The sequence below is a fragment of the Mobula birostris genome, chromosome 2, assembly GCF_030028105.1.
Source record: "Mobula birostris isolate sMobBir1 chromosome 2, sMobBir1.hap1, whole genome shotgun sequence".
Lineage (NCBI taxonomy): Eukaryota > Metazoa > Chordata > Chondrichthyes > Myliobatiformes > Myliobatidae > Mobula > Mobula birostris.
Window position 1 is genome coordinate 120,699,128 of NC_092371.1, and position 12,516 is coordinate 120,711,643.

General features: G+C 40.7%; 1 protein-coding gene across 1 annotated transcript in view; it reads right to left on the reverse strand.

Annotated features, from left to right (window-relative positions):
• The window catches only part of LOC140190492 (regulator of microtubule dynamics protein 2), a 92,993-nt gene that overhangs the window by 42,845 nt on the left and 37,632 nt on the right, over positions 1 to 12,516 (reverse strand). Inside the window, exons 3-4 of the mRNA XM_072247120.1 lie at positions 11,978 to 12,080; positions 8,738 to 8,798 (exon numbers count right to left, since the gene is read on the reverse strand). Coding sequence (XP_072103221.1) covers positions 8,738 to 8,798; positions 11,978 to 12,080 — 164 coding nt within the window. The remainder of the gene's footprint in view (positions 1 to 8,737; positions 8,799 to 11,977; positions 12,081 to 12,516) is intronic.

Consider the following 12,516-nt stretch of genomic DNA (forward strand, 5'->3'; position numbering starts at 1 on the left):
GAAACGTCAACTGTTTACTCCCCTCCATAGATGCTGCCTGACTTGCTGAGTTCCTCCAGCAATTAGTGCGTGTCTGAGATTCCATAGCTTTCGAGTAGAGAATTCTAAAGGTTCATCACCCTCCAAGTGACAAAATTTTCCTCATTTTACTCCTAAATGCCTGACCTCTTTTCTTGACTACATCCCTTAGACTCTTCAAAATTAAGGGAAATATCCTTGCTGTCAAAACCTATTCTGTATGTCCCAATGAGGTCAGCTCTCAATATTCTAAACTATCCTCTAAACTCTCCACATATCTCGGTTGTAACATCCCAGTCCAAAGAAGCAGCTGGATTAGTCACGTAAATATTATGGCTACAGAAGCAGGTCGGGGGCTGGGTATCCTGCCACAAATTGTTCATTTCCTGAGACCACCCCCCGAGGCCTTCCGCATCTAAAACAGCCCGATGGAAGACTCTTTACATGTATGGATGAGTACAGTGCCAGCAATCCTCAAGAAGATCAACACCAAACAGGGCAAATCAGATTACTTGATTGGCTCCTAATGAATCACGCCAATTTTTTTTTGATTTTCATCCTAAACATTCCCGCCAACTCAAAACACAGTGGGTGTAGCATGCACCATCTACAAGGTGCACTGCGGTTACACATCCAGGTTACTCCAGTAGCACCTTTGAAACCCCTGAACTGCAACACTGAGATGGAAAAGGGCGGTAGATAAATGGGAACAGACCCTGAAAGGCTTCCCTCCAACTCTCACACCATTCTGACTTGGAAATATATCACAATCACAAGAAGCAATAATAGGCTACCAGATCTTTCAACCTTGCCTGCCATTCATTATAATGATGGCTGATCTATTCTGGTCTCTTCTCTACCGGTCCTATTACCCTAAATTCCTCGATCTTTTAAATATTTATCTACTTCCACCTTAAATCTATCTAAAGATCTGATCTCCAGCACACCCGGGGGCAGAGAATTCCAGAGATTCACTTGTCTTCTGAGAAAAGATATTTTTATGCACCTTAGTGTTAAATGCTGGCTTTTATTTCATAGCCATTTCCCCTTGTTTATGGTTCTCCCTCTGGTTGAACTACCTCAACATCTATCTTGCCACATCCTCTTAGGATCCTTATGTTTTAATAAGATCACTCCTCTTTCTTCTAAACTCCAAGGAACAGAGGCTCATACTGTCTAATCTCTCTTGACAGGACCATTCTCTCATCATAGGAAATAGCCTGGTGAATTTTCTTTGGACTGGCTCCAATACTGCTGTGTCCTTTTATGGGCAAGCAACCCAAAACTTCGCACATATTCCAGATATGACCTTACCAATACCCTGTACAACTGTAACAAAACTTCTCATTCTTAACTCCAAACTCTCCGCAATAAAAGGCAACATGCTAATTGCCTTCTTAACAAACTAATATTTTGTGATTCATAAACTGGAACATCTGGATCCCTCTGAACTGCACTCATTTGTAATCTATCTCTATTTAGATAAAAATCAGTTTGTATATTCCTCCTATTGAAGTGTTTGACTGCGCGCTTAACCACATTTAAGCACCTTTTGCCCAGTCACTCTATCCTGTTGCTGAAACGCCATGCCCTCATCACAGCACGTTTATTTTCATATCGTCAGCAAATTTGCAAACCTTGCATACTGTCCATTCCTTCAACGTCGAAAAGTCAAAGTCCTGTTTATTGTCACATGGACAAGTGCAATGAATGGTTTAAGAGAAGAAGCCATTCTTGAGCCTGATGATGTGGTGATGTCCTTGAACCTGAACCTCAGGCTTCTGTACCTCCTACCTGATGGTAGCTATGAAAGGATGATATTGATGATAGATGTTACCTCTTGAGGCAATCCCTGGCGTACTCTGCAAGTTTCATCCTTCCAGCCTGAAAAATCACATTAGTCCAACTTTGTTTTCTGTGACACTAGTTTTAAATCAGTGCTGACACACTTTCTCAAACAGTCTGGGTCTTTAATTTATGCACCATCCTCTTATGTGGCATCTTCTCAGATACCTTTTGCAAGTCTAAATATGTTACATATACAGATTCCCCTCTGCCAACTCACCCTGCTAAAATTACAGAAGAATCATTCTACAAATCATCAAAGAAAATGAAAGCAGAACCTAGTAACCATGGTATTTAAAAGGTGCTCTATTATTACATACTTTTACGTGGAGGCACATTTAAATGTCTAAACATTTTCTAAGAAGATTTCAAGGATATATCTTTGGGAGTGAAACCTATGTGATGGATGATTCACGGATGTAATGTCAGTAAAACATCATGTACAATGCAAGGGGGCTCTGCAAATGAGCTGTGTGATACATTTTCAAGCTTTACTTCAACTTGCTTCTAAAGATTTAATGACTAAGACTCCATTAATATAACCATGGGCAATTGGTGCCTCTGAGTGATTACAGCATTGACATAAAAATAGCATGTGTAAAGTGTATAATGCCCACCTTAGCAAGTCTGGAGGGATCACGATAAGGCACTGTTCCATGCTACAGGATACCTACATAAAGGCACTCTCCTTTTGTGGATTTCCTTCATGGAAATACCAAAGTCTCCAGCAATGGTGTGGGGAGCTCTTCCCTTTGGCCTTCATGCACTGCCATTTTTCAACTAATTCAGCAGAGGTCAGTGTTGTTTAGATCCTCTAAAGGGTTGCAATTCCAACACTGTAACCATAACCTCACTATCTCACTTTTTTACAAAAATATACAGTATTTCTGTTTTTGCACTTTTAAAAAATCTATTCAATATAAGTAATTGATTTACCTGTTTAATTATTATTTTTTTTCTCTTCTATACTTAGTTTAGTCAGTTTAGTTTAGTCATACTTTATTGATCCTGAGGGAAATTGGTTTTCGTTACAGTTGCACTATCAATAATTAAATAGTAATAAAACCATAAATAATTAAATAGTAATATGTAAATTATGCCAGGAAATAAGTCCAGGACCAGCCTATTGGCCCAGGGTGTCTGACCCTCCAAGGGAGGAGTTGTAAAGTTTGATGGCCACAGGCAGGAATGACTTCCTATGGCGCTCTGTGTTGCATCTCGGTGGAATGAGTCTCTGGCTGAATGTACTCCTGTGCCCAACCAGTCCATTATGTAGTGGATGGAAGATATTGTCCAAGATGGCATGCAACTTGGACAGCATCCTCTTTTCAGACACCACTGTCAGAGAGTCCAGTTCCATCCCCACAACATCACTGGCCTTACGAATGAGTTTGTTGATTCTTTTGGTGTCTGCCACCCTCAGCCTGCTGCCCCAGCACACAACAGCAAACATGATCGCACTGGGCACCACAGACTCGTAGAACATCCTCAGCATATTCCGACAGATGATAAAGGACCTCGGTCTCCTCAGGAAATAGAGACGGCTCTGACCCTTCTTGTAGACAGCCTCAGTGTTCTTTGACCAGTCCAGTTTATTGTCAATTCATATCCCCAGGTATTTGTAATCTTCCACCATGTCCACACTGACTCCCAGGATGGAAACAGGGGTCACCGGTGCCTTAGCCCTCCTCAGATCTACCACCAGCTCCTTAGTCTTTTTCACATTAAGCTGCAGATAATTCTGCTCACACCATGTGACAAAGTTTCCTACTGTAACCCTGTACTCAGCCTCATCCCCCTTGCTGATGCATCCAACTATGGCAGAGTCATCAGAAAACTTTGAAGATGACAAGACCTGTGCAGTAGTTGAAGTCCGAGGTGTAAATGGTGAAGAGAAAGGGAGACAAGACAGTCCCCTGTGGAGCCCCAGTGCTGCTGATCACTCTGTTGGACACGCAGTGTTGCAAGCCCACGTACAGTGGTCTGCCAGTCAGGTAATCAAGAATCCATGATACCAGGGAAGCATCCACCTGCATCACTGTCAGCTTCTCCCCCAGCAGAGCAGGGCGGATGGTGTTGAACGCACTGGAGAAGTCAAAAAACATGACCCTCACAGTGCTCGCTGGCTTGTCCAGGTGGGCGTAGACACAGTTCAGCAGGTAGACGATGGCATCCTCAACTCCTAGTCGGGGCTGGCAGGCGAACTGGAGGGGATCTAAGTGTGGCCTAACCATAGGCCGGAGCAGCTCCAGAACAAGTCTCTCCAGGTCTTCATGATGTGGGAGGTCAATGCCACCGGTCTGTAGTCATTGAGGCCGCTGGGGCGTGGCGTCTTTGGCACAGGGACGAGGTAGGACGTCTTCCACAGCACAGGTACCCTCTGGAGACTCAGGCTCAGGTTGAAGACATGGCGAAGTACTCCACATAGCTGAGGGGCACAGGCTTTGAGCACCCTGGTGCTGACACTATCCGGGCCTGCAGCTTTGCTTGGGTTGAGATGTTTCAGCTGTCTTCTCACCTGTTCAGCTGTGAAGCCCACCGTGGTGGTTTCGTGTGGGGGAGGGGTATAGTCATGAGAGCAGGGTGGGGGACTGTGAAGAGGGGTAGGAGGGGAGAGTGGAATATGTGTTGGTTGGGGGCCAACAACAGATGACTTGTGGGGGATGGGCAGGGGCCACAATGTCAAATCTGTTAAAGAACAGGTTAAGTTCATTGGCCCTGTCCACACTACCTTCAGCTCCTCTGTTGCTAGTTTGCCGGAACCCAGTGATGGTCCTCATCCCACTCCAGACCTCTCTCATGTTGTTCTGCTGGAGTTTCCACTCAAGCTTCCTCCTATACCTGTCTTTAGCCTCCCTGATCCTGGCTTTCAGGTCCCTCTGTATTGCCCTCAGCTCCTCCCTATTTCCATCTCTAAATGCCCTCTTTTTAGCGTTCAGGATGTCCTTAACGTCCTTTGTTACCCATGGCTTGTTATTTGAATAACAAAGGACAGTTCTTGTCGTAACATTGCAGTCCACACAGATGTTGATGTAATCAGTAATGCATTCTGTGAGCCCATCGATATCCCCTCCATGTGGCTCACAGAGTGCCTGCCAGTCTGTCACCTCAAAACAACCCTGGAGCGCCTCATAAGCCTCCTTCGACCATTTCCTCACTGTCCTTGAGGTTACAGGTTTACGTAGCAGGGTTTTAGATGCACCAGGTTGTGATCTGACCTTCCCAGTGGGGGGAGGGGAGAGGAGCTGTATGCATCCTTAACGTTAGCATACATCAAATCCAGAGTCCTCTCCCCTCTGGTTGTACAGCTCACATACTGCGTGAAGTTGGGCAATGTTCTAGCCATGGTAACGCGGTTGAAGTCACCCGAGATGGTAATGAGGGCACTCGGGTGCTGCGTTTGTAATCTGGCTATGATGGAGTAAATGCTGTTACACGCCGACATCAGGTTGGCAGAGGGAGGGATGTACACAACAACCACAATTGCATGTGAGATTTCCCTTGGCAAATAATATGGCCGGAGTCCAACAGCAAAAGTTCAATATCCGGGCTACAAACACGTTCCTTGATCGTAATATGACCAAGATTGCACCATCTGTTGTTTACCAGAACAGCAAACCCCTCTCCTTTACGTTTATCGCTCTCAGTGCAATTCCGGTCAGCCCGAATGGCCTGGAAGCTCCCTATGGAAACGTTTTGATCGGGTATGTCCTCGTGCAGCCACGTTTCAGTAAAACATACGACACAGCTCTCCCGAAATATTCTCTGACTCCTGACAAGTGCCGTCAGTTCATCCATTTTATTACCCAGCGATCTCACATTGCCCATAATGAGAGAGGGGAGACACGGCTTATAACTTCTCTTCTCCATAAGCCTCTGTTGTCTCAACCTGGTCCTCTTCCCTCGCCTTTTTGATCCCCCTCTGCATCCTCTGTGTGTTTTCCTCCAGATTTCAGCCGGGGTGTCTGCCGTTCTGTTCGCTAAACCGGCTGGCATAAGCGCAATCGGCTGGTCCCTGGAATAAACAATGCAACCATCCTGCTGCCACGCTAATGAGACGTGTCCAAATGTAACTATTTCCAGCGCTAAAAACCCAAATAAAACTCTCTCCACCAGCATGTTAGAGAGGGTGCAGCTTCAACGTGTTACCGTGAGAAAAAAAATACAACAAATAACGTAAGTTAAAAAGTTTAAAAAGTAAGAAAAGTAAGAAAACTAGACGGAGCGACTGTAATAGGTTGCATGCACGACCAGCGCATGCGCACTTACCATATTATGTATTGCATTGATCAATATGCATTATCAATGCATATTATGTATTGCATTGATCTGCCGCCGCTAAGTTAATAAATTTCATGTCAGATGCGGGTGATAATAAACCTGATTCTGAACCATAGCTTTCTATTCAGTCTTCCCTCATTTGATAACTTAGCCTCTGCAGAGCTCATTATTCTATTTGCCTCCTTGAAAACCCGTGATTTCGACCAAAGTTTCCCTTCAGGTTGCACCCAATCCTGAGTTGGAATTATATTACGGTTCCTTCATCTTTGCTAGCTGAAAATCCTAGAACTCTCTTCCCAGCATCAGTGTGCAAGTACTTTCCCCAGAATGACTGCACTAGTTCAAATGGCAGCTTTGAACAATTTGGGATAAGAAATAAATGTTGACCTTGGAAGTGACACCACATCCTGAAAGATAACTGGAAAATTATATGTTCTTACAACTGTTTGTATAAAGAGTTTCTTCTGAACTCTCAACTTCCACTAGTTTCAGAAGTTCTCATGTGGAAGTGCTTCTTCAAATCTCATGCAAAAAATATTCACTATTTTAAAGATCAATATCAGGATAATCCTCAGACTTGTTCTTAAAGAAGACAGCCCTATCCTCTGCAACCTTTTCTGACTTATTTACGTCATTTTAGATCTTATGTCATACCAATAATCAGCAATTAAAGTGCAAGAATACAAAGTGTAAAATTTGCAAATTGCAGAGCTCTAACTAGCAGGTCAAGCTGTGCTAATGGGGACAGAATAATGCAGCCAACATCGTAGATCATGACCTAGAGTAGAAATGGTCATTTCTGATGCACACAGACAAAGTGAAGCATCTGAAATTATAGAATTTAATATTATGTGCAGATATAATATCTGAAATCATTGCAACTTTGTTTTTACAAAGAAATTAGTCAAAGTGCATAAAGGAATTTAGAATTACATTTTCAGCATGATTTTCAAAGCAACGTTGATATCTAAATGACACTAATTTGCACAAAGCCTGTAAATGGGATCAGTGTAAATAGATATAATGGCAACATTGACATGGGAGAGAGTGTGAAGGGATTATTTGTATGATGTCTGTGTCTGACTCTTTCTGAAGCATATTATTACAGATATTCATTACGGGTACATGATTATATTAGTATTTGGAGTTCTGGTGGTGTAGTGATAAAATTCACCTGCAGAGTATGATAATGAGATGGACAGACCCACATGTCATTCATTTGTTTTAGTGTTCCAAATTCCATTAATTAATGAATTATTTGGGATTCTACAGCATAAATACACATGCTAACATGAAAAACTAAAATGCAATATTTTGAAAATACTCCTGCTAATATATGTTTCAGCAATAATTAAGTGTTCAAAAGTGTTTAGGAGTACACACTAATATAAAATAAACCTGGTTAATGAAAGTAACCAGGATTAATACCTAATGAACATTTTAAATTCTATGAGTATTATTATTAAAATACTAGTATCTTTGCTTAAAGGAACCAAAGATCTCCCTAAATCTAAGTAAGCAAATATGTTAACCACCAAATATTTAATTAAAATGAAATTCAGTTTTAATTAAATTAAAAATTAGAAAATATAGGTTTTAAAATGAGTTTTAGGAAATTACATAACAGTTACGGGACAGAAACTCCTCATTCACAAGATGCAAGAAAATAGGTGCAGACATATGCCATGAGCCCCTTAAGTTTACCCCACCATTCAACGTGATAATGGCCTTGGCTCTGTTTTTGTGCCTTTAATTTCTCAGTCTTCAAAATATTTATCCATCCAGTGATCTGTCCTCCACCACCTTAAGGACAGTGAATTCCAAACTTAAGGGCAATGATTTTCAAAGATTCACTATCATTGATGAGTAGAAATGTCTACGGAACCTCAGAGCTCTTAGTCTGGTATTCATGCTCCACAAGCATCAAAAACCCTTAGTTCAACTCGTTCTAAAATTTCCATCTGTTACTCCTTTCTCTCTGTTAATATCTGCTGAAATGTATATTCATTACAGTATATAACTCAACATTGTGGCACTCCCATCCATATAAATGGCTGTTCAATGTACTAGAATGCAGCAGCGCTCCAATGCTCCTATTTCAGTTCCTTAGATAAGCTTATTCCAAAGTCTTAAAAGCATTCTCTTGAGTTTTCAATTTAAAGTAAAAACATTTATATGATAAGTGCTTGAAATATTCAACAGGTCAGGCCACAAACATGAGGAGAGAAACAGTCAACATTTCAGTTTAGAGAACCTTCTTCAGAACCTGATATTTGTATTACAATTACTGACAGAATTCTCTAGCAATGCTCCCAATAATGTTGATCTTGCTAGAAAGGAGGCAAGAAGTATAAAGTACGAATTAAAATGAAAATTTGATACAAGTAGTTTCTTCAGTTCAGATCAGTTTCGGATGAGTTTATTGTCATGTACCTATATACTAGGGTGTCTTGCTTGTGTGAAGCGCACAGTGTTATAACACAATTTTGAATTTCCCATGCTCAAAAACTGTCCATAACTTTAGAGTTTTACATTAATTTTGGTATTTATATCATTCTCATCCAGTAATGACAATGGAGTGAATCAGACTTACCACATGTGGCTATCAGCACACTCTGGGCTGAGATTAACAGCATTCAAAGCAAACTCTTTACCTGAAGAGAATATTATGAAAACATAAATTACACTATGTACAGAATTTACCACAGATGTAACTTTTAGGATTTATGTTAACAGAAATGAAACAAAACCAGAATAAGCAATAGATGTGTTTTTAGTTACTCGAACACAATATATTTCAAACTGTGATACAGAAAGACTTCCAGTTGGGCACAAATGTCATGTTTTGCTCAATTTAATCTAACTTAATTTAAGGTAATCGGCATGGCATCTAAAACTTTGAAATACTTCTTAAAGATATGTAGTAGAGAGTATATTGATTGGCTGCATCCCAGCCTAGTATGGAAACACCAAAGTTCTTGAATGGAAAATCCTACAAAAAGTAATGGACATGGCCCAGTCCATCCCAGGTAAAGCCCTCCCCACCACCGAGCACATTGACATGAAACAGTGACGCTGGAAAGCAGCATCCATCATCAGGAACCCCCACCACCCAGGACATGGTCTCTTTTCGCTGCTGCCATTAGGAAGAAGGTACAGGAGCCTCGGGACTCACACCATCAGGCTTAGGGACAGTTATTATCCCCCAACCATCAGGCTCTTGAACCAAAGAGCTTCATTTGCCCCATCATTAAAATGTTCCCTTGAATCTCATTCAAGGACTCTTCTTCTCATGTTCTCGATACTTATTGCTTATTTAATTTTTATTATTATTTCTTTTGTATTTGCAGTTTGTCTTTTGCACACTGGTTGAACACCCAAGTTGGTGCAGTATTTAATTGATCCTATTATGGTTATTATTCTAATATGGATTTATTGAGTATGCCCACAAAAAGTAAATCTCATTTTGTAGATATAATCTCATATATGTACTTTGATAATAAATTTACTTTGAACTTTATAATGAATGCACTTAAAATTAGATAGCAATTAGGGGCTAAAAGGTTCGAGTAAACAGAGCATAACAGGATAAAAATCATAAAATGTAGAGAAAGGAAAATTATAAATCAAGATTTTGTATCTGTATGTTTGAAAGAGTAATGAAAGAATTGACTGCAATCACATATACCAGCCACAAAAGTGATATATAGTAGATAAGAAAGGGGGGAAAAGATCAGGCGAATACACTATGAGAGAAAATGAGAATGTTCATTTTTAATTTAGTAATGGATAATTTATCCGAATGGTGAAAGTTGCGGAGCTCTGATACACAGAGGATCTGGTTATCCACTGCATGCTTTATAAAAACTATAATTCATTGCAGGTTCAGCAAGTAATTAGAAAAGTAACAGAATGTCACTCTGCATTTTTTAGTGCACGTGAGACTTTGGTGAAATGACATTTCAAGCAGTATGTCTGGTACTGCTTTCCCCTTTCAAAGTCAAAGAGTGACAGAGCAACACAGCACCGCACCAAGCCCTTCTGTCCACTTTGACCATCAAACACCCAGTTTTACACTAATCCCACTTTCCCCACCTTCCAATTAGCATCTCCACCCCAGGTTCCATTACGCAGCCACACAGTATTGCCTAATGGACCCACTAATCTGCACATTTCTGGGATGTACGTAGGAGGAAACTAGATCACTCAGAGGACCCTTATGCAGCCACAGAGAGAAAGTGAAAACTCCACACCAGAGGTCAGTATTGAACCTAGGTCGCGGGAGCTATGAAAAGGCAGTCCTTGCTTGCTGTTTAAGGCAGACTACCTGCCATTTCAGGTAGGAAGTAGGTCAAAGATGGTTTACTAGATTAATACCTGAAATGGCAGATTTCCTTAAAAGGGAAGTCTGAGCTGGCTAGTCTTATATTCACTGGAGTCAAAAATGAATTGATTAAATGATAGAAGATTCAAAGGGAAATTGACAGCTGAATGTGGAGAGGGTATTTCATGTGGGAGAGCCCAGAATTATAAGGCCATTGTTCAAAAATAAGGGTTGTCCCACTTAAGATTGAGACAAGGCAGATTCCCCCCCCCCCTTTCAATTGTTAAGTTTTTGTTTGGAAACTTCCTTTATCAAAGAACAGTGGAAGCAGAGACAATCGGTATTCCAGACCGATTCTTCATAAGCAAAAGAGTAAAAGGCTACCAGACACAGAAATGAATGTGGAGTTAAGGGTGCAGTTAGACCACACTTGATACTAAATGACAAAACAGACTCATGGGATAAAGTGGTCTATTCCTACATCTAATTAAATCTTTGTAGATTTAGATGTTGATGCAGGAATACCCATAAATCAGAAGTACCGTACTCATTCAATATTGTAATTAAATCCATCTCTTTCCTGAATGAAATCAGCTCAGAGAACCTCTGTTGTCTCTAAAGGAGAAATTCTTTTTTGATCTGCAAATCAACTCCTTGCTGTATCACAAACCCGAGAAGATCTGCAGAATGCTGGAAATCCAAGGCAAAGCACACAAAATGCTGGAGGAACTCAGCAGGTCAAGCAGCATCTATGGTGGCTTGGACTGAGACCCTTCTTCAGAACTCATGAAGGGTTCTGATGAAGGATTTGGCCCGAAACATCGGCTGTTTATTCATTTCCACAAATGCTGCCTGACCTGCTGAGTTCGTCCAGCATTTTGTGTGCTTTGCCTTGCTGTATCAATATTGTACCGCAAGGTGAAAAATAGACTAAAGTGTGTCACTCAATGACTTTATAACCCTGTTAAAAGGAAATTAATAAAAAGGAGCATGGATCTTCCTGAACGGGCAGCAATACAAGCTTTGAGATAAGAGGTGATAGATAAAGTGAAAGCATTCTCCCAAATCCATAAAAGATGGGGGGAAAAAATCTAGATTTTATTTCAGAATCAGGTTTAATATCACTGGCATAGGTTGTGAAATTTATTAACTATTTCTATTGGGGAAGTATTTGGGAGTACTGTAACCGTTTTTGTATGTTAGCCTTCCACCCATCTGGTAATCACAAGCAAATTATTTCTGGATGCATTGTCAAGGGATATAGGCAAAACAATTGTCAGCCTTGCTTGCGATATTTGATAAGCATAAATGCTAGCAAGGTTAATTTGAAAATGTAAGACTCTGCTCTGGGCATTCTACTTTATAACTGCATCTTAAAAGCTGTGATGATATTATTCAAGCTCAAAGACACACTTGTTCAACTAAAAAACTTAACAAATAACAAAATTCAACAAGCTCTAATTTTTCAAATTAAAGAACACAAAGAAAAATTTTGTTTACATGCCTTACCAATCATAGCATAGTTTTTTTTCTCTTCTACATCCGACGCAATGTCATGCATATCGCTGTATGCCCTTGCTAATCGCCACAGAAATTCCACTTTGTCCCAGAACTTGAAAAACAAATATTTATTTATCATAAATAAAATCTAAAAATGCAGGAAATGTTTAGCAGCATTTCTGGGGAAAGATACTTAAATGATCCTGATTGATGACCTGTCTTCAGAAATGGGAAAAGTTAGAGTGTAAATTCATCTAAAAGCTGCAGAGAAGGAAGGAAGGACAAACAGAACAAAAGAAGGGTGTATGTTAGGGGGTAGAGGAGGTCAGACTGAGAGAGTACTTTGCATCACCAAGGAGAAGGATGTGGTTGATGGTGAGATTAGGAAGGGTCTGTTTATATTCTAGGACATGTCAATATTAAGGAGAAGGTGACATTGGCTGTCTTGAAAAACATTTTGGTGGATAGGCCTTCAGGACTTGATGGGGTCTTTCTCAGGATACTAAGGGAAGCAATAACAGGAGCAAACCGGGAAATTATAGGCCAGT